Here is a 19841-nt window from a genome sequence, read left to right on the forward strand (position 1 = left end):
CTCTCTAGAGTCTTCTCCAACACCACAGTTCAAAAGCATCAATTCTTCGGCACTCAGCCTTCTTCACAGTCCAACTCTCACATCCATACATGACCACAGGAAAAACCATAGCCTTGACTACACGAACCTTTGTTGGCAAAGTAATGTCTCTGCTTTTGAATACGCTCTCTAGGTTGGTCATAACTTTCCTTCCAAGGAGTAAGCGTCTTTTAATTTCATGGCTGCAGTCACCATCTGTAGTGATTTTGGAGCCCAGAAAAATAAAGTCTGACACTGTTTCCACTGTTTCCCCATCTATTTCCCATGAAGTGGTGGGACTGGATGCCATGATCTTCGTTTTCTGAATGTTGAGCTTTAAGCCAACTTTTTCACTCTCCGCTTTAACTTTCATCAAGAGGCTTTTGAGTTCCTCTTCACTTTCTGCCATAAGGGTGGTGTCATCTTGCATATCTGAGGTTATTGATATTTCTCCCGGCAATCTTGATTCCAGTTTGTGTTTCTTCCAGTCCAGCGTTTCTCATGACGTACTCTGCATAGAAGTTAAATAAACAGGGTGACAATATACAGCCTTGACATATTTCCTATTTGGAAACAGTCTGTTGTTCCATGTCCAGTTCTAACCGTTGCTTCCTGACCTGCATACAAATTTCTCAAGAGGCAGGTCAGCTGATCTGGTATTCCCATCTCTTTCAGAATTTTCCACAGTTGATTGTGATCCACACAGTCAAAGGCTTTGGCGTAGTCAATACAGCAGCAATAGATGTTTTTCTGGAACTCTCTTGCTTTTTCCATGATCCAGTGGATGTTGGCAATTTGATCTCTGGTTCCTCTGCCTTTTCTAAAACCAGCTTGAGCATCAGGAAGTTCACAGTTCACATATTGCTGAAGCCTGGCTTGGAGAATTTTGAGCATTACTTTACTAGTGTGTGAGATGAGTGCAATTGTGCGGTAGTTTGAGCATTCTTTGGCATTGCCTTTCTTTGGGATTGGAATGAAAACTGACCTTTTCCAGTCCTGTGGCCACTGCTGAGTTTTCCAAATTTGCTGGCATATTGGGTGCAGCATTTTCACAGCATCATCTTTTAGAATTTGGAATAGCTCAACTAGAATTCCATCACCTCCGCTAGCTTTGTTCGTAGTGATGCTTTCTAAGGCCCACTTGACTTCACATTCCAGGATGTCTGGCTCTAGGTCAGTGATCACACCATCATGAATATCTGGGTCGTGAAGATCTTTTTTGTTCAGTTCTTCTGTGTATTCTTGCCACCTCTTCTTAATATCTTCTGCTTCTGTTAGGTCCATACCATTTCTGTCCTTTATCGAGCCCATCTTTGCATGAAATGTTCCTTTGGTATCTCTGATTTTCTTAAAGAGATCCCTAGTCTTTCCCATTCTGTTGTTTTCCTCTATTTCTTTGCATTGATCGCTGAGAAAGGCTTTCTTATCTCTTCTTGCTATTCTTTGGAACTCTGCATTCAGATGCTTATATCTTTCCTTTTCTCCTTTGCCTTCGCTTCTCTTCTTTTCACAGCTATTTGTAAGGCCTCCTCAACAGCCATTTTGCTTTTTTGCATTTCTTTTCCACGGGGATGGTCTTGATCCCTGTCTCCTGTACAATGTCACAAACCTCCGTCCATAGTTCATCAGGCACTCTGTCTATCAGATCTAGGCCCTTAAATCTATTTCTCACTTCCACTGTATAATCATAAGGGATTTGATTTAGGTCATACCTGAATGGTCTAGTGGTTTTCCCTACTTTCTTCAATTTAAGTCTGAATAGCACTTACAGTAGATCTTAATTACTATTACTTTTCTTGGCTCATGTCCTGCATTGATTGATATTTGGGTTGGGTTTAGTAGAGCATTTGTTCAATATCCATTGTATGGTTTCTCTAGGGTACATAGAAATTAGTGAGAAAAGCTAATATGCAGTAGGAGGTGATAAAAACCACAAGAGAGCATTGAAGAAAGCCCTTGAGGTGTGCTGGTTCTCTTGCAGCTTCTCAGCTGTGTGCAGCTGACTCTTCAGTCTGCCTTGCATTGTGAAAGCAGCTGCAGATACTATGTGAATGGGTGTGACTGTATACCAATAAAGCTTTATTTACGGACATTGACATTTACATCTCATATACTTTCACATGTCACAAATTTTCTCTTCTTTCAAAATTGTAAGGACTAGTCTTGATTTGGGGCTAAAGGAACACAGGTGGCGGACTGTTTCTGCCCCACAGGATGGAAGCTTCCTGATTCCTATCCTGCTTGTTGCAACTTAGGCATGTAGACCTTGTATTGCCAGAAATAGTAAATCTAAATTTTATGTGAGATCTCCCAGTTTCCAAGTGTTGGCCGAAAAAGTTTAAGAAATAATATTTCTATGGATAAAATGGGGACTTGGTCTATACTGTATAAGGGCTTGTTTTCCTGAGCATTTAAGTTGAGGCAAAGAAGAGGTTAAAAAGGTAATCATGCCTCTTTCAGCAACTCTCATGAGAGCCAGAAGGTTTGGAATCAGTTGTACCAGAAGGGTTTTTACTTGATGGATTTCAGTGTATACTAGCAGATATAAGGCCTTACCTTTGATCTTTTAAGTGATGTTAGTTTGAATAAAAAATTGTTTTTCCAAGTTGATTTGAGTTAAATGATCTTATAGACTGAGTAGTACTTGAGCCTAAAGAAAGTATCATCCAGACATGAGGTTGCTAAATGGTATCATTTTCTTTCTGGTGAGACTAATGGTCATTAATGAGTTAGTGATACAGTTTTCTTGATGGAAAACTTTCATCAGCATGCATATTAAGCAGGAATGTATCAGGTTGATTTTTTATTAAAAATAAAAATGATTTTATTTTTGTGAAACAATAAAAGAAGATGATTTTCCCCACCCCCTAGTCTGTAAAGTATATAGACCATTATTAGTAATTTGTTAACGTGGAGTAAAAGGAATTTTGGCTTTGGAATCAGACCGGAGACCTTAGGCCAGTGAATTACTCTGAATATCAGTTTCCTCATTTATAAAGTGGACTTGAGTTGGCAAGCAGTTACTGGGTTTCTTTTGAGTACACTCATGCGCCTTGCCTTCTAGAAGGTTATTCACTAGTATGACTTGTCAATCAGAACAAGTAATAAGTGCACTAGTCAGAAGATAGGATCTGGGAACTGTCTAAAGCAAGACTTCAAGTTTCCTTTTTCATCAACGCCTCAGATTTTCTATTAAGTGATTCTTAACAGATAGAAAAAGGTACTTTTATTTTCTAGTAAAAAAAAATAGATCATGCTTTCTTTCTTTGCTTCACACTCCCCCTTCTCCCATGTGAAGATTTTCGATTAAAGAGTTAGTTTATAGATCTGATTTTTAAGAGCTGAGCATCATAAGTTGTATTTTTTTTATTAATCATTTATTTATTGACAAACAACCCTTGGTGGTTTAGTCACTAAGTTGTGTCTGACTCTTGTGACCCCATGGACTGTAGCCTGCCAGTCTCCTCTGTCCATGGGATTCTCCAGGCAAGAATACTGGAGTGGTTTGCCATTTCCTTCTCCATATATGTTTTTTTAACAGGGCAGTCTGTTTGACTGGATCTATCTTAATTTCCATGTCTAGAAAAGGAAAGAATACGTTGCCAGACCTGACTCACTCACTGCTGACAGCAGATAAGGACAGATAATTGGAATATAGACTGACTTCATTAGCTTAGTGATAGCAAAAGAATGAAAATGAGGCAACAACTCAGGGAATTACATTAAAAATGATGTGAAACTTCTTTCTATTAGATAATTCTACCTTTCGTTTCCTTACATGGCCTGAGGAAATAGCATTAGTAATTAGAAAAGATTTTTTTTTTTCATTTGTGATTTTATCATTGTTGCAACAGTTGTGTGTAGCAGTTTAGAAGGGAAACAGGCAGTTTTACCCCTTGATCAAATTAAGAAATTAAATTCAAGTAACAGAAAATGCTTTTGGTAATTAAGCATGATTTCCAGTTAGTAGTTATTGCTATAAAAGAAAAAATTTTTCACATCTTTGAGCAATATAATTCAAAGTAACATAGTTATAACTAATTTAGATGATTCAGTGCATGATCATACTTGGTAATTTAATGAGCCTATCAAAAATAGTTAATACTTCTTACTTGCACACACACACATATGTATAGAGGAAGAGCCTAGAGGAATATAAACCTTTGTCATGGATTTTTCTGGGGAAGGAGGATGGTGCTAAGGCAGCAGAAGAGAGACTTTTCATCTTCACTGTGTGTGCTTCTGTATCGGCTTGTTTAATCAGGATGTGTTGAAAAGTAAGACTGAGCACCAGAGAACTGAGAAAAGGCTACTGTGCTGTCAGCCTGTGCATTAGTCAAGACAGTGTATAAAATGCGGTCTCCACCCTCCAAACTATAAGGACAGGTACTTACACACTTGAAAAACACGAGCTCTCCAGTCTGGTTCTAACCTCTAGGCGCAGTGTGGAAGTGAGAGACCAGTGTGTGCCCTAGTCTCTTCTCTGGGAGAAGAGGTTTCGTGGAAGAGAGAGTGGCAGAGGTCTTCCCAGTTTGGGGAATAATCTGAACCCAGGCTATTTCTTACCTCGTAGCGTGCACAGAATGCATTGCTTCAAGGAGGATACAGGGATGAGTGAAGCATGGTTCCTCATCTTGCTGGCTAGCTGGCTGACAACACTGAAAACTAGGATGACATACACGAGTATGCTGGGGTGCGTTTGCAAAGGGAGGTGGAAAACACGTGCTGGAAGCTGAGACAAGGGAAGAATCACTCCACAGGAGGTTCTAGTGGGGGGCCTCCCAGGACGGTGGGTGTTGGATCATAGTGCTGGTAGAGCGCTGTAGCAGAGTCGGGCGATGACAGTAGGCATTTTAAAGGAGGAAATGGGAAGTTGAAAATGATGTCGGGAAGCCCAGCTGGCTTTGAATGCATGGAGGAGAGATGTTGTTCTTGTGGAAGACAGGGCACTGGATTTGCTGTTATTACTGAAGATGTAGCCGTGAGTGGGTAAGCTTCCTGAAGAGTGAATTTAATCTCACAAATGTAAAAAAATTCTAAAAGTTGATTTAATGTAAAATTTTTTTCCAAAGGGTCCTTTTATTTCAGCTTACGTTGGTATTTCCTTTTTCTAGAGCTTGCCATGGTGGACGTTGAGATGTGTGAATATTCACCAGCAGCTGCTTGAGGAGCGCTCACCTCAGCTTTTTGCTCTTGCTGAAGACTGCATCGATCAAGGTATGCTGCAGATTTTTTCTGCATTGAGCATGTAACTCTGTTCTGTTTTCTTGGCTGAGACTTTCCTTTTTCATTTATTGCTTGACAGCATATGGTAACTTTTTGTCTGAGGTTGCTTCTCCACTCTTTCTGAATTTGGACTATCACAAATTATTAGGATGTCAGATTATAGGATTTATTTTTTGTCTTTGAATTTTAAAAAAATCAATCAGTGTTATTTATATTATTAATACAGACTTAAACAAGTGATTTATTCTGTATAGTTCACTTTGATTTTATTACAAATTGCCTAAAGGTATTTAAATATTTTCTTGGTTACTTAATGTAAGAAACCTTGTTAGAAACAAATGTAAACTCCCTTTATTAAGAAAATAATCCTTAACTAATTTGAACTGGAGTAAATTGTGCCGAACTACATGCAGAGCAGGAAATTATTTATCCTGTATCCTTCTGAGTACATGAAGAAATAATTCATTTTTTTAATTAATAATATTTGGTAGAAAATAAGTTTAATGAGGCTGACAGTGGGTAGAGAGACATTTTTGTAGTTTTTTCATTATTTTCATTGTAATATATAATGTACATATGGAAATGTACCTAGAACAGAAATGTAAAATTTACCAAATACTTGTAAACCACATGCCCCTGTAAATGCCTTTGTTGCAAGTAAGCCTTAAGCTTTTCAGGGAGGCAGTATTTGTTTATGGCTGTGCCGGGTTTTCCTTGCTGCTTGCACTTGCGGTTGCGGTGAGCTGGGGCTGCTCTAGTTGTACACGGGCTTCTCTTGCGGTGAGTTCTTTTGTTGTGGAGCCCGGGCTCGAGGGCCCAGAGGCTCCACTCGTGTGGCTTGCGGGCTCTAGAGCAGAGTCTCAGTAGTTGTGGCACAGGGCTTATTTCTTCCTCGGCATGTGGAATCTTCCCAAATCAGGGATCGAATCTGCGTCTCCTGCACTGGTAAGTGGATTCTTTGCTGAGCCACCAGGAAAGTCCTCGGGAAGCATTTTGAAAATAGGAGGAAATCTTGGACTTAGTCTATATTTGTTTGGGATTTTAGGTTATGTAAGACTGTGGAACAACCCAGGGCAATTAGATCTGACTTGTATATGTAAAGAAAATGTATTCTGAGCTTGAACTTGGTATATAGGAAACAATATTTGTTCTGGTATGAGATTTAAACCTAACGTGGTAGCAGATTGTTTTATTAAATGTAAGGAGTTTACTTTTCTATACAGTGATATTTCACTAAGTGTACAGTGATGCAATGAAGTAACAGAACTGCGAAACAGTATTTCTTTTTCCTGTAGAAGTCTTTGGTTTAATGCATTTGGATTACAAGAGATTTTTATGAGCAAATATAGGCTATAGAATCATCTGTATTTTCAAGACTGTAAGCAACTCTAGATTGTGAGTTCCTTGCGGGCTGATTTTTTCTTGTTTCTGCTTAGCAGAATGCCTGGAAAATAATAAATATTTAGTGCATATTTGTTGAATAGTGATAGCTAGCATTTATTGAGCCTTTACTTTTAAAATTTTATTTATGTATTTTGGGCCGCACTGAGTCTTTGTTACCTTGAAAGCGGGGGTTGCTCTCGAGCTGTGTTGTGCAGGCTTCTCATTGCAGTGGCTTCTGTTGTGGTGCCTGGGCTTAGTTGTCCCGAGGCATGTGGAACCCTCCAGAACCAGGGATCGAACCTGTATCCCCTGCATTGGACCACTAGGGAAGTCCTATTGAGCCTTTTCTACATTCACTTTTCAGAGGAGACATTGTAGAACTCCATTTGTCCTCCATCTCGATAGCAGTTTTTATCTGAGTTAACTTCTGTTTTTCAAAAAGTGAAATGTTATAGAAGTTATGAGAAAATTAATCCTACCCAGATACCAGATGGGGTCTTGAATCTTCTCATAATAGTGTTGCCTAGGCGTGGAGTTCTCTTTCAAATGAAATATGAAGTTGGACTTGGAGAAAATTAAGACCTGATGCTCAATTTACTGGCATCATTGTCCTCTTTCTATTTTTAGTAAAATGAAAACTGTGTAGACTAAGTCTTCTTCCCATTCATGTCATTTCATATTTTTAAAATGAAGTGAGATACATTCCATAAACAAAGTGCGAGGGAGAAAGAGAAGTGGGATAAACTTCTAGTTCACGAAATCAGATAAAGTTTTGAAAGCCAGGGATGAGTTGAACATTACTGATTCTAATGGGGAAAAAAGTTGATTTTTCCAGAGGATATTGAAAGCGTTTGAAAGAAGATGGCATCAGTATTTAGCCACTATTTAATTTTGTAAAAAAGTAATTACGTTATACTTTGTAGCATATTAAACAATTTCATATGCTTCGTTACACTTTTATGGAGTGTTGGTAAATGAACAAAACACAAGGTGTCGCTGGGAGTTTTCTTTCTTTCTCTTAATGTAAAGGAAATCAAGTTTGATGCAGTTGCCAGAGGGAAAGCCACATCTCTTCCCTTTATCCATATTATGTAAATCTACATTTATGCCTCTACCTTAACCACATCTCAGTGACTGATGTTCTTAATGATGACCTTTAATTATTAAAAGAACAAAAATACCTTCTTAATGTACCATATTAAAAGGTAAGAACCATATGATGTGTTGTAGAGAGAATTCTAAGAGGTAAAATACAGCTCTCTAAACAGAAAGGGTTAACTAAGATACCTGGAAAATATGACTCTAAGTGACTCATTCCCCAAGTGGTCTGTTCTTTTCTGCAGTAGATTTCAGCATATCATTTGCTTTGCCTTACAACTAAGAATTGTTTATGTTGCTGTTCTAGGCTAATCAATGACATTTTTCATTTTATCTAGTCATAAATTGGTCCATTTTGGCTATGTCTAAGTAAGTCTGCACATGGCTTAAACTGCAGCATTTTCATAAACAATTTTATTTTAAAAAATGTTCTGGGATTTAACCCAAAAATTGACCAAGCATTCAGTTATATTGAAGTATTGTTCAGTATCCAGAGAAGAATATTATATTTGAAATGTTGCCCTTGAACAATCATCAAAAAGTTGGCAAGATTTTTTTTTTCAGTCTGTGACATATAAACAAGTGTGATCTTTATATTTTTGTCCAGGAATGTTACATCAGTATATAGAGCCCATCAGAGTGTCAGCATAACTTTGCTGGAACTGATCACATCTATGAAAGGAGTGAGTTAGAATCTTGAAAAGTCTGCTCCTCAGCACACTCTGAGGTCCTCTTTTGGATCTCATACTAAGGAAACCATGATTCTCTGAAGAACTGCGTAAGGGCACACGATCATTTATTGAAGCATCTGGTACTGAAAACCTGTTCCATATAGCGCATGAGATGTAATATTGAGGTTTAGGTGTTTGAAGATGAGCTTATGAGGAAGTCACTGTTCAAAGAAAACAAGCTAAAATACTTTGTCTGAGACTCCACTGTAACATCTCCAGGCAGCTCTGTGACTCTAGGCTTATATTGTCTCCACATCCAAAAAGTTGTTCAAGAGATTAGTTTCTTGGTGACTGACGTATGCATAAATTAAAAAAATTTTTTTGATATTTTGGAATAAGTGAGTAAATGAAGTCACTCAGTCATGTCCGACTCTTTGCACTGTAGCCCACCAGGCTCCTCCATCCATGGGATTCTCCAGGCAAGAATACTGGAGTGGGTTGCCATTTCCTTCTCCAGGGGATCTTCCCAACCCAGGGATCGAACCCAGGTCTCCTGCATTGCAGGCAGATGCTTTAACCTCTGAGCCACCAGGAAAGGTCCCAATACTTTGGAATGAATGTCATTAAATATACTAATAATCTAATCACAAGTATCTGATTATCCATATGAATCCATAGGGATTTCATTTTTAAAATAGCATTAAAATAATCTGATGAGAAGAGATTTTGGTTTTAGCATGCATTTTAAATATAGTGGTTTGACATTTTGACCCAGAAGGTTATGATTATTTGTTATCATGGAGCACCTAAAGATTTATTAAAATGATAACTATATATCTGTTGGGTCAACATGCTTTATTTGTTTATTTATTTCATCTTTTTTTTAAACTTGAGTTATCCAAATCTCAAAACTTTGTGTTCTGTGTTCATGGTTGACTCACTGTTTTTCATCATTCTGTGGTATCTCTCCAGTTCTTAAATCTTATTGGTTCTTGCCTAAGAGTTCCATGTCCATCCTTCTTTTCCATTCCTACAACTCTTATCCTACTCAGTGTCTGAAATCTGTAGTTTGGAAAGACCCATTAGAGATTATTTTGTCCAGATAACTCATTTTCCAAAGAATTGAAACTCAAAGAGATTGTCCATGAACCAGAACTATGCCCTGGAGTTTCTGACTCCAGATCCTGCTTACTCTTCTCTTCATTACTTTTCTCTAAACTGGTCAGTAGGGCAGAGTTCCAATATCTGATAATTATAATGCAGTCCATACTCCATACCAAGTACTGTTCTGGGCCTTTAAATATGTTAACTAGCTTATTCCTTGCAACAAGTCGATAGAACTGAAGACTTGACATAGGAAGGTGTAGTGGTGGGTTTGTGTGCCACCCTTTTTTAGCAGTGTTTCCGGAGTATAGTTAACCTACAGTAAGACTCATATTTAAAGTGTAGAATTGGTGGTATTTTATATATGTATACACTTGTGAAAGTATCAGAATCAAGATAATTAACAGAACCTAGAGTTTTAAGATCTGACTTTCAGTTTCTCTTCTGTCACTCACACCCTGTGTGACTTCAGGGAGCTTGTCTTACTTCCAAACCAAGAGTTTCTTTCTGCATAAAGACGGTTTGTGAGTCTTTTCCAGGTGTAAAATGATGTGTTTCTTTGTAGGCTGGCTTCTTAATGCTGGGATCTGTTGAAAGATTGTGACCAAAAAAAGTTATGCCCTCTTTCTTTGGGCTTTCTTGTTGGGATTCATAATTGCTACAGAGTGCTTCCTTTTAGTAAATTAAAAAAACCCGCTCTTCTGTGGCCCGTAACTGCTGTCTAGAGCTGTGCTGCCCGGTGTAGTAGCCACTAGCCACTAATGTGGCTAATTAAAAGAAGTAAAGAATTCAATGTCTCAGTTTCACTAGCCCCATTTCAAGGGCTCGGAAGCCACCTTGATGGTAAATGGTTACCATTTTGGACAGTGCAGCTGTATTTAATATTATCACAGAAATTTTTGTTGGATAGCACTGATGTTGAGCAACAGACAGTTTCAGGGTAGGTCTGTCCTTCTTCTGTATGGTCAGTCTTGCAGTTCCTGAAGGTTTTATCACTGTCACTTCGAGTCTCAGGGTTGCACCTGACTGGTAGACGCTTTCTTGGCCTTCCTTCCTTCTCCGTGTACCGCAGTACTGGACTGTTGTTATTCTCATTTGTCTGTGCTGTTTGCCTGTTATTTGGCTGCACCAGGTCTTAGTTGCCGCATGCAGGATCTAGTTCCCTGACCAGGGATTGAACCGCAGGCCCCTGCACGAGGAACGTGGAAGTCTCAGCCGCTGGACACCAGGGAAGTCCCTGGATGATTATTTTTACATACTGATTTCATCAGGTCATTTTTTTAAATTAGGAAAATCTTTAATTATTCTCAGTTTTATTTTTGACTTTGTATTTCATGTGTAATTTGATACTTAATTAAAAAATTTTTTTTAATTTCTTGCTGTAATCTGGTCACTGGTAGTTGCTGGGGATATCATTGAACTCAGTGGGATGGAGGCTAAAATACAAGAAGAAAAAAGGGCACAAAAAGAAGGGAATGACAGCTATTTAAAAAAAATGAAGCCTTGCTATTTGTGACGATATGGATGGGCCTTTAGGGCATCATGCTAAGTGAAATAAATCAGAGAAAGGCAAAAATTGTGTGATCTCACTTACATAGGGAATCTAAAAAACAAACGACAATGAAAACCAACTCATAGATACAGAAAACAAATAGGTGGTTTCCAGAGGAAAGGAAGGTGGGAGGGGCAATATAGATAAAGGGGATTCAGAGGGGCAGACCTCCAGTTCTAAAATAAGTAAGCCATGGAGACTTAATGCAGCATAAGGAATGTGGTCAACAATATTGTAATAATTTTGTATGCGGACAGATAGTTATTAGGCTAGCGTGGTGATCATTCATAATGTATGCAAATGTTATACAAATGTCAAATCACTAAGCAGTGCACTTGAAGCTGACATAATACTGTACATCAACTATATTTCATTTAGAAAAAAAGAGGAAGGGATGAAAGAAAGGATATGATTAGTCTAAACTTAAGACCAGAGAAGGCTTTGCAAAGTGGCTAATACTTGATTTGATTCTTGAAGAATGAGAAACAATTCATTAGGTAGTTGGAAAGGGCATGTAACATGTACAGAGAGAGGCACAGAGACTCGGGACATCTTTGTGTATTTGGGATTTCCAGTAGTTTGGAATGGCTGGACTGTGTTAGGAGTTGTGTGTCAGGTGATGTTGCAACAGGTTGATAGGAGCTAGGTGGATGGGAAATTGGAGTTCTTTGTTGGCGACAGCCATCAGAGAGTTTCTAAATATTTGCCCACTCTTAGGATATTTATTGAGCCCCAGCTATGACAAGTGCTAGGCTTAAACAGCAGTGAACAAGACACATGTGGACCCTTCTTTTGTGACCCTTACAGTCTAGAGGTGGAGTTACAGCCAAATTCTACCCGTCTTTCAATGCCTAGCCCTTCTGACAAGGTTTGTTCAACTATCTCAGCCTTATGCATTTTCCCCCTATGGTATTTATGGCCAGTACCACCCAGTTTCAAATCAGATTTACTGTATATTGAATAATGATTATGTGTCTTTTCTTCCTAGTGCTTCTTCCATCTTCTTTTTTGGGGAGCACAGGGCTTAACTTTGCTGTAGGATCTAGCCCAATTCTAAGCATGTAAAATAATTCAGTAGATACTGATTAGAATTGTAGGATGGAGAAGGGAGAGTTGGAAAGGGCTGAGAGGCAGGAGGAGGATGGAAAAACCAGAGGAGGGTAACAGTTGGAGATAAGCTTGGGAAGTATGGAGGTCAGGGAGAAGAGGATTTTAAAAATTTTTGAGGAAATGAGTCGGAGTAGGCTGGCACTTCCCTATGGTTGTGTGCCTCCCTGGTCTTCATGGCTTATGATGGACACCCTCCGTCCAGCTATCAAGGATCCTACAAAGTTTCCATTCAGTTGGCATTTTTACTTAGGTGACTCTGCATTTGGCTCTGAAGGTGCCATCTGTCTATTCATTGTAAATACTTACCTAGTGATTTTATAATTCAGTCATTCTTTTTTTTTCCCCCTAGAATTCTTTTGTAAAGAAGAACTCGTCAACCAGGGTTATGTGAGAACCCTAAAATGTAGTCTGTGTAGGAAAGGCAAGATATGTTCTTAATTTTTTCTTTAATTGCTAATATTTTGGACTTAAGTTTTTTTTTTTGAAACATAAATCTAGAAAAGTTGCTAGTACAAAGAACTTTTTTTTTTTCCTCTGAAACCGTTTAAAATAAGTTGTTGAATTGATGTCCCATCACTTCTGCACATTTTAGGGTGTTTTTCCTACGAAGGCATTTGCCTGTACAATCACAATACAACCACCAATATTAGGAAATTAACATTGATTAAATACTAACACCTAATTACTGCTGTTCAGGATTAGCCAGTTGTGCCCAAAGCATCCTTTATAGCACCGTGATCCAGTCCAGAACCTAGTGTTACATTTAGTTGTCCTATCTCTTTAGTGTCTTTCAACATAGATCTATCACCACAGTTGTTTTGTGTTATTCTCACTGCGTCCTGCCAGGTGGCACACGATTTCAGTTGGTCTCATTAATGGTGATACTAACTTTGGTTACTTGATTAAGGTGGTATCTGTCAGTCTTCTTCATTAGAGTTACCCATTTTCTCTGTACATTTTTTGTTTCTGAAACAGCTTTATTGAGATATAATTGACATACAAACACCTGACATACTTAAAGTGTCAATTTGTAAAGTTTGGACATGTATTTACACCCGTGAAACCATCATCAAAGTTGAGATAATGAACATATACTTTGTTCCCCCAAACTTCCTTGTGCTTGTCGGGAATCCCATCCTCTTACACCCTTCCTGATCTCTCCTTCAGCCTCTCAGGCCACCACTGATCTGCTTTCTGTTACTACATATTAGTCTGCATTTCCTTGAATTTTATAAAAGAGATTTCATATAGCTTTACACTTTGTGTGTGTGTGTGTGTTTAGCTGGGCTTCTTTGACTCAGCAGAATTATTTTGATTCATCCATAATGTCACCTGTAGCAATAGTTCATTCTTTTTAATTGCTAAGTAGTATACCATGATCACTGGCACCCCACTCCAGTACTCTTGCCTGGAAAATCCCATGGACAGAGGAGCCTAGTAGGCTGCAGTCCATGGGGTTGCGAAGAGTCGGACACGACTAAGCGACTTGACTTTCACTTTTCACTTTCATGCATTGGAGAAGGTAATGGCAACCCACTCCAGTGTTCTTGCCTGGAGAATCCCAGGGACAGAGGAGCCTAGTGGGCTGCCATCTATGGGGTCACACAGAGTCGGACATGACTGAAGTGACTTAGCAGCAGCAGTACCATGATATGGAAATACCATAATTTGTTTGTCCTTTCATCTGTTGATGGAAATTTGATTGTTTCCAGTTTTTGGTTATCACTCTTTATAATTAATTGTTGTATGGTGATGTACTTAGATACCATATAAGTCTCCTATTCCTTAGTAAACTTTGAATTTATGCATTTATATATTGACATTAGTGTCCACTCACAGATTCCAAATTCATTCAATGGATTACAATTTGGCCTTCATAGTGTCCCACATTTGGCCAGTTGAGGCTTGTTCAAGTTGGCTTCTGTGCCCTTTCAATATATCTTTGAGTGCTTCTTTATTTTCTGACATAAGAAGATGCTTTAGCCTTCCTTATTTTGTATTACTTTGCTCTGGCCCTGGAATCAGTAATTTCTCCAAGGAGCTCTGGTTCCTTTTAAAGTCTTTCAACAGCCATAGCTGGAAAGTATGTGTATGTGTATATGTAAGTACACATGTACATCTGTGTCTATTTCTGTATTTATCTATGTATTAAAAACCATGAATTGCATCATCTCCAATTCCAGTCCAATATCACAGAATTTATTTTAGTCTTCTCTCTTCCAGATTTCTAACTCCTTTCTTTGACAGTGAAAAACCAGGCTCCCATTAACCTCAGTGTAAGTGTGTGTACAGTCTTCCTGTGCACAGTCAGTCTCTATGTTCAGGCTGCTCCCTTGGCCCTGACCTTGGGGAACCCACAGCTTAATCCTTGACCTGGCTCTTTTGAATGTTGGTTGAGTCCCTGGCCCTTTTGAGCACACCGTTGAGACCCCAGTCCCCACAAACACTACTCTAGCCTCTGACTGATCCCGAGCAGACTCTCTGGGTGAGCTGTGGACCTTGCAAACATGCTGGCTGAGCCTTTGGTTAAGTCACCAGGCCTGGTTTTGGGAACACATAACGCATGTTTCAGACTTAGGCAAGCACCCAGGTGAGGCCCTTTTTTAAGACCGTTCTTAGAAAACACATTGGTTGAATCCCTGTCAAGTCCCTAACCCTGACCAAAGAGCTCCAATTAAAATTTAACTGTACAAAGTGTTTATATTGATATTTGTATCTTTTTCCTAAACTGAAAATCTTGTTAATAACAATGTTAATGTAATTATTTGCTTTACATATAAAATATTTCAATGGGAAAAGAATAGTCTTTTTAGCAAATGTGCTGGGACAGCTGGGTAACCATATGCAAAAGAATGAAATTGGACCCTTACCTTACACTATATAGAAAAGTTAAATAAAAATGGATTAGAGTCCTAGTGTAAGAGCTAAAACTCTAAGACTCTTAGGAGAAAATATAGGGGTAAATCTTTGTGACTGCAGATTTGGCAGTAGATTCTTAGAACCAAAAGCATGAGCAACAACAAAAAAAGAATAGGAAAGTTGGACTTCATAGCAAGATTATGAACCTGTAACAAGGTCTATTCAGAAAATTTTAAAAACTTGTGTGTTTCAAAAGACACTATCAAGAAAGTGAAAAGATAGGCCATAGAGTGGGAGAAAATATTTGCAAATCATATATCTGATAAGGAACTTGTATCTAGAATATATAAAAAACTCTGACAACTCAGTAGTATAAAAGACAAATAACCCAATAAAAAAATGTGCAAAGGATATAAATAGATACTTATCTAGAGAAGACATTCTAATGACCAATAAGTACATGAGAAAACATTTGATATCAGTCATCAGGATGATGAGAATCAAAACTACAATAAGATATCAGTTTACACCCACATGGATAGCTGTAATTTAAAAAAAGTGAGATAATCATATTGTTGAGGATGTGGAAAAGTTGGGACACTGCTGGTGGAAATGTAACATGGTATAACCATCTTGGAATAGAGTTTGGCAGTTTCTTAAACAGTTAAGTATAGAATCATCATATGATCCAGCAGTTCCTAGGTGTATATACCCAAGAGAAATGAAAACATAGGTCCACCCAGAATTTTGCATATGAATGTTTATAACAGCATTATTCATAATAGCTAAAAGATGGACATTGTCCATCAACTGATATATGGGTAAACAGAATACTTTATATTCATACAGTGGTTTCTATTATACTGTTTTTTAGCCATAAACAGAAATGAAGTGTGATACATACTTCAGCACAGTGAACCTCGAAAACATCATACTAAATTATAGAAACCAGATATGAAAGACCACATGATAAATAATTCCCTTTATATGAAATGTCCAGGATAGGTAAAGTTAGGATCAGAAAGTATATTAGAGGTGTTGAGGGCTATGGGAGGGATGAGGGGAAGAGAGTGATAGCTAAGGGTTCAGGATTTATTTTTGAGGTGATAAAAATGTTTTAGAGTTGACTATGGTGATGGTTGCACATTTCTTGGAATATACGAAAAGACATTGAATCGCACACTTCAGATTGATGGACTGTATGTGTAGGAATCATCTCAGTAAAGCTGTTGAAAAATCTCACCTTACATGCACAGCATAGTGACTATAACGAATAATTCTGTATTGTATATTTGAGAATTGCTGAGAGAGTGGATCTTAAAAGTTCTCACCACCAGAAAAAAAACTGTAACTATGTGGTGATGGATGTTAACTAGGCTTACTGTGGTGATCATTCTGTAGTATATTCATATATTGGATCATTATGTTGTACACCTGAAACTAATGGCACGTTATATGTCAATTATATTTCAAAGAAAAGGTAAAAAAGATTTAACCCAGGGATTTCTTAAAATGTTCAAAACCAAAATGAAGTCAAGTGTACAACTTTACTAAAAAAACGTTAAAGGCATACTGTTGTCTTGAATAGGATGATCACTATTGTCAAGATGCCAATTGTGAAATTACAATTAGTGCCTTTACAAACTTTTGAAGAGAGAACTTGCCAATTGATTCTGGAAGAAAAAGTGTGTAAGAATAGTCAAGACAATTTTTAAAGAGAAAGATAATGATGGAGGCTTTCAGGTATAAAAGTTAGTTAAAAACTAGGGTAATTTCAACAGTATGATACTAGCAAAGAAATAATGTGATTAAAAAAATTTAACCTTGCATTGTGTCAATATCTGTGATTTCATATGTGTGTCCTTTTTTTAAACTGAAAATCTTGTGCCAAACAATATAAATGTAGTGACTTGCTTTGTTGCATGTATAAAAAGCTTGAGAGCAGCGCCAGCATGCCAACTAACAGTAAGACCACTGAATAAGGCTCAGGATGTCTTTGCAGCTCTCTGTCCCTTCAGTGTATTACACTAAGGACATATACTGTGCTCTAAGTCCTTTGCAGTTACTCTTTATCTTTCACCAACTTGTTATATAGAGTTTTAGTTTTCCATTTGTTTTCAGTTTTTAGGGATTGCTTTTTTCTTTCTGATTTATTTTTTGATATGTAAAATAATTACACGATTCCAGAGTCAAAACTCTGTAACAAGGTCTGTTCAGAGAAGTTTCTGTCTGTCTCTGTTTTCCTTCTACCCTATTCTCCCTGCACCTCCACCTGCCTCTTCTTAAAAAAAGAGTTTATTTGGCTATACCGGGTCTTCGTTGCTGCTCTGGCTTTTTCTTGTTCATTGCTGGCAAGCGAGACTGCGCTCTAGTTTTGGTGTGCAGGCTTCTCCCTGTGGTGGCTTCTCTTGCTGTGGAGCACAGGCTCTGGGGCACGTGGGCTCAGAAGTTGCAGCTCCTGGGCGTCAAAGCACAGGCTCAGTAGTTGTGGAGCACAGGCTTAGTTGCTCCACAGCATGAGGGATCGTCCTGGATCAGGTATTGAACCTGCATCTCCTGCATTGACAGGTGGATTCTTTACCATTGAGCTGCCAGGAGAGCCCAGATCAGGTTTTCTTGAGTTTGGTTTGCGTGGAGGAAGTCTACCGAAGGATTTTCACAGTGAGAAGTTCGTGTTTGGATGCCTGTCTGCCCTTTAAAGTAAGACATGTACATCTTGATTTAGCTTCTTTGAGTTAAGAATCTCTTTAAAGGACTGGCAGTATATAAAAAACAGGCTTTTTCAGACTCATTTTCACTTCATGATAAGATAAAGGGTGTCTGTCTCGTAGCTATAGGTTTCTGTCAGATCCTTTGGTGAGAAAATGTACAGATTACGTTTTGCAACATCACCTCTACATCTTGGTCGTTCCTCTGCCAACTCCCTCTTCCCCTTTTCCCAACAAGTTTGGATTCAGATTTTGCTTTGCCACTTCTCAGCCGAGGTGACTAGTCAGTAAGCTGACTAAGCTCAGTTTTCTCATGGGTTAAATGAGGTCGATGTCAGCCCTAAACACATCATTGTTTGAATTGGCACAACACGGAAAATACCTAGGGCTGAGCAGAGTAGGTGTCAGTTGATATCACTTTCTTTTCAGCTTGAATAGTGGAAAAAGGATTCTCAGTTTGGGGACACTGTAAGTGTATCTTCTGTCATCCATATCCTTCTGTTCATATGAATTGCTTTGTGAAATGCTGATCCTGTTACTGGAGACGTTGTGAGGGGCAGTTTGTCAGGGACATTGTAGAGGGATGGACGAGGTGACCTGTTGGACACCCCCTTGGTGTATGCCAGTAGCCCTTTTATTATATATATATATTTTATTTTGAAAGTCATCTTCTTAGAGATACTATGTTATTAGGCTATTATACTCCCATCTTTTCGTCTGAGGTGTTCGGAAAAATACAATATGACTGCTAAGCCAATACTTACTCATTTTCTACTTGATACTCATATTGTCTCAGATATATCCAGATACACATCTGTTTCTCCTTTTAAGGGAGAAATTCTACATTCTTTATGTGGAAAACTGTATATTGATCTCCTCTTCATTACATTTCCGTGCTGTTTAACTCTGCAGATTGACTTGGTATGTTGTATCATCACCTTGTTTTGCTGTATTTTGGGCGGCATGATTAAGACAAACACTGTAAATAAGAAAGAGCAGGGTCATGAATGAAATCTCTTAGGACTGTGTGGAGTAAAGGAGATTATGTAATGTCCTTAGCTTCTAGGTTGGAACATATAAGTGCTCAGACAGTGCTTGCTATGAACTATTACAGTACATGTTCCTCACTTTCCAGACTTGAAATTCTTTAAGAGTAGGAACTATGTAATATATGTATTTTATAAATTATGGCCTAAATGTTTTACTTACTAATATATTTTTATTCTCATACTTTAAAAAAATATATATATATTTTATAGAAGTATAGTTGACTTAAAATGTTTCAAGTACACAGCAAGGTGATTTCATTATTCAAATATACATGTCATTTTTGAAATTATTTTCTGTCATAGGTTATTACAAGATATTGACTACTTTTTAATGTCTCATCTTTTGTCTTACAGTGATAAAGCTAGAGGATCTGTTTGTGGATGATTCAGGTCAATGTTTGGCTGTTCAATTCCATCTGGAATGTGCATATATATTTTTATATTATTATGAATATAAAAAAGCAAAAGATCAGTTCAGAATTGCTAAAGACATCTGCAGATTACAAATTGGTTTGACAGGTAAGATTTTTAACCTTTTGTGGATAATTGATGTATGATAAAACTAGTATATACATTGATGGTTTGGCTGTATTTTATGGTGGTATTTGATTATCTGTGTCCTCTTGGTTGCTTTGCAAAAATATGTTTTTAAGATTTTATTTAAAGAGTTAATAGGTTTAGAACAAAATTGAAACTATATCTTCTTTATTCTTGCAAATGCTCACTTATTTTCTGATCTGGTTAGACATTTCGGTAATGTATGATAGCTGGACAGTACACAAATGAACTTCGCCCATTTAGTTGTGACTGTGGGCTTCCCAAGACCCCTCCAGATTCTCAAGTTCAGTTCGGCTTCTTACATTGCCCTTTGCTGCAGACACCCACCTGTAGCTTCTGTCTTGCCTTTCTTGTATTCCTTAAGAACAGAGATTTTTTAACTGTTGTGTTTAGATGCTTCTTCACTGTCTTAGAATGCTGCCTGGCATATGGTATGCGCTCAGTAAACATTTGTTGGATGAACCAATAAATTACAGAATTTTTCCTAAAATCTGTGTTTCTTCTG

General features: G+C 38.0%; 1 protein-coding gene across 1 annotated transcript in view; it reads left to right on the forward strand.

The window, feature by feature from the left end:
- Nucleotides 1-19841, forward strand: part of TTC27 (tetratricopeptide repeat domain 27) — a 176935-nt gene that overhangs the window by 13558 nt on the left and 143536 nt on the right. Inside the window, exons 5-6 of the mRNA XM_010829828.1 lie at nucleotides 5133-5235; nucleotides 19133-19297. Of these exons, the coding sequence (XP_010828130.1) occupies nucleotides 5133-5235; nucleotides 19133-19297 (268 nt within the window). The remainder of the gene's footprint in view (nucleotides 1-5132; nucleotides 5236-19132; nucleotides 19298-19841) is intronic.

This window comes from Bison bison, unplaced genomic scaffold (genome assembly GCF_000754665.1).
Source record: "Bison bison bison isolate TAMUID 2011002044 unplaced genomic scaffold, Bison_UMD1.0 scf7180017864508, whole genome shotgun sequence".
Taxonomy (NCBI): domain Eukaryota; kingdom Metazoa; phylum Chordata; class Mammalia; order Artiodactyla; family Bovidae; genus Bison; species Bison bison.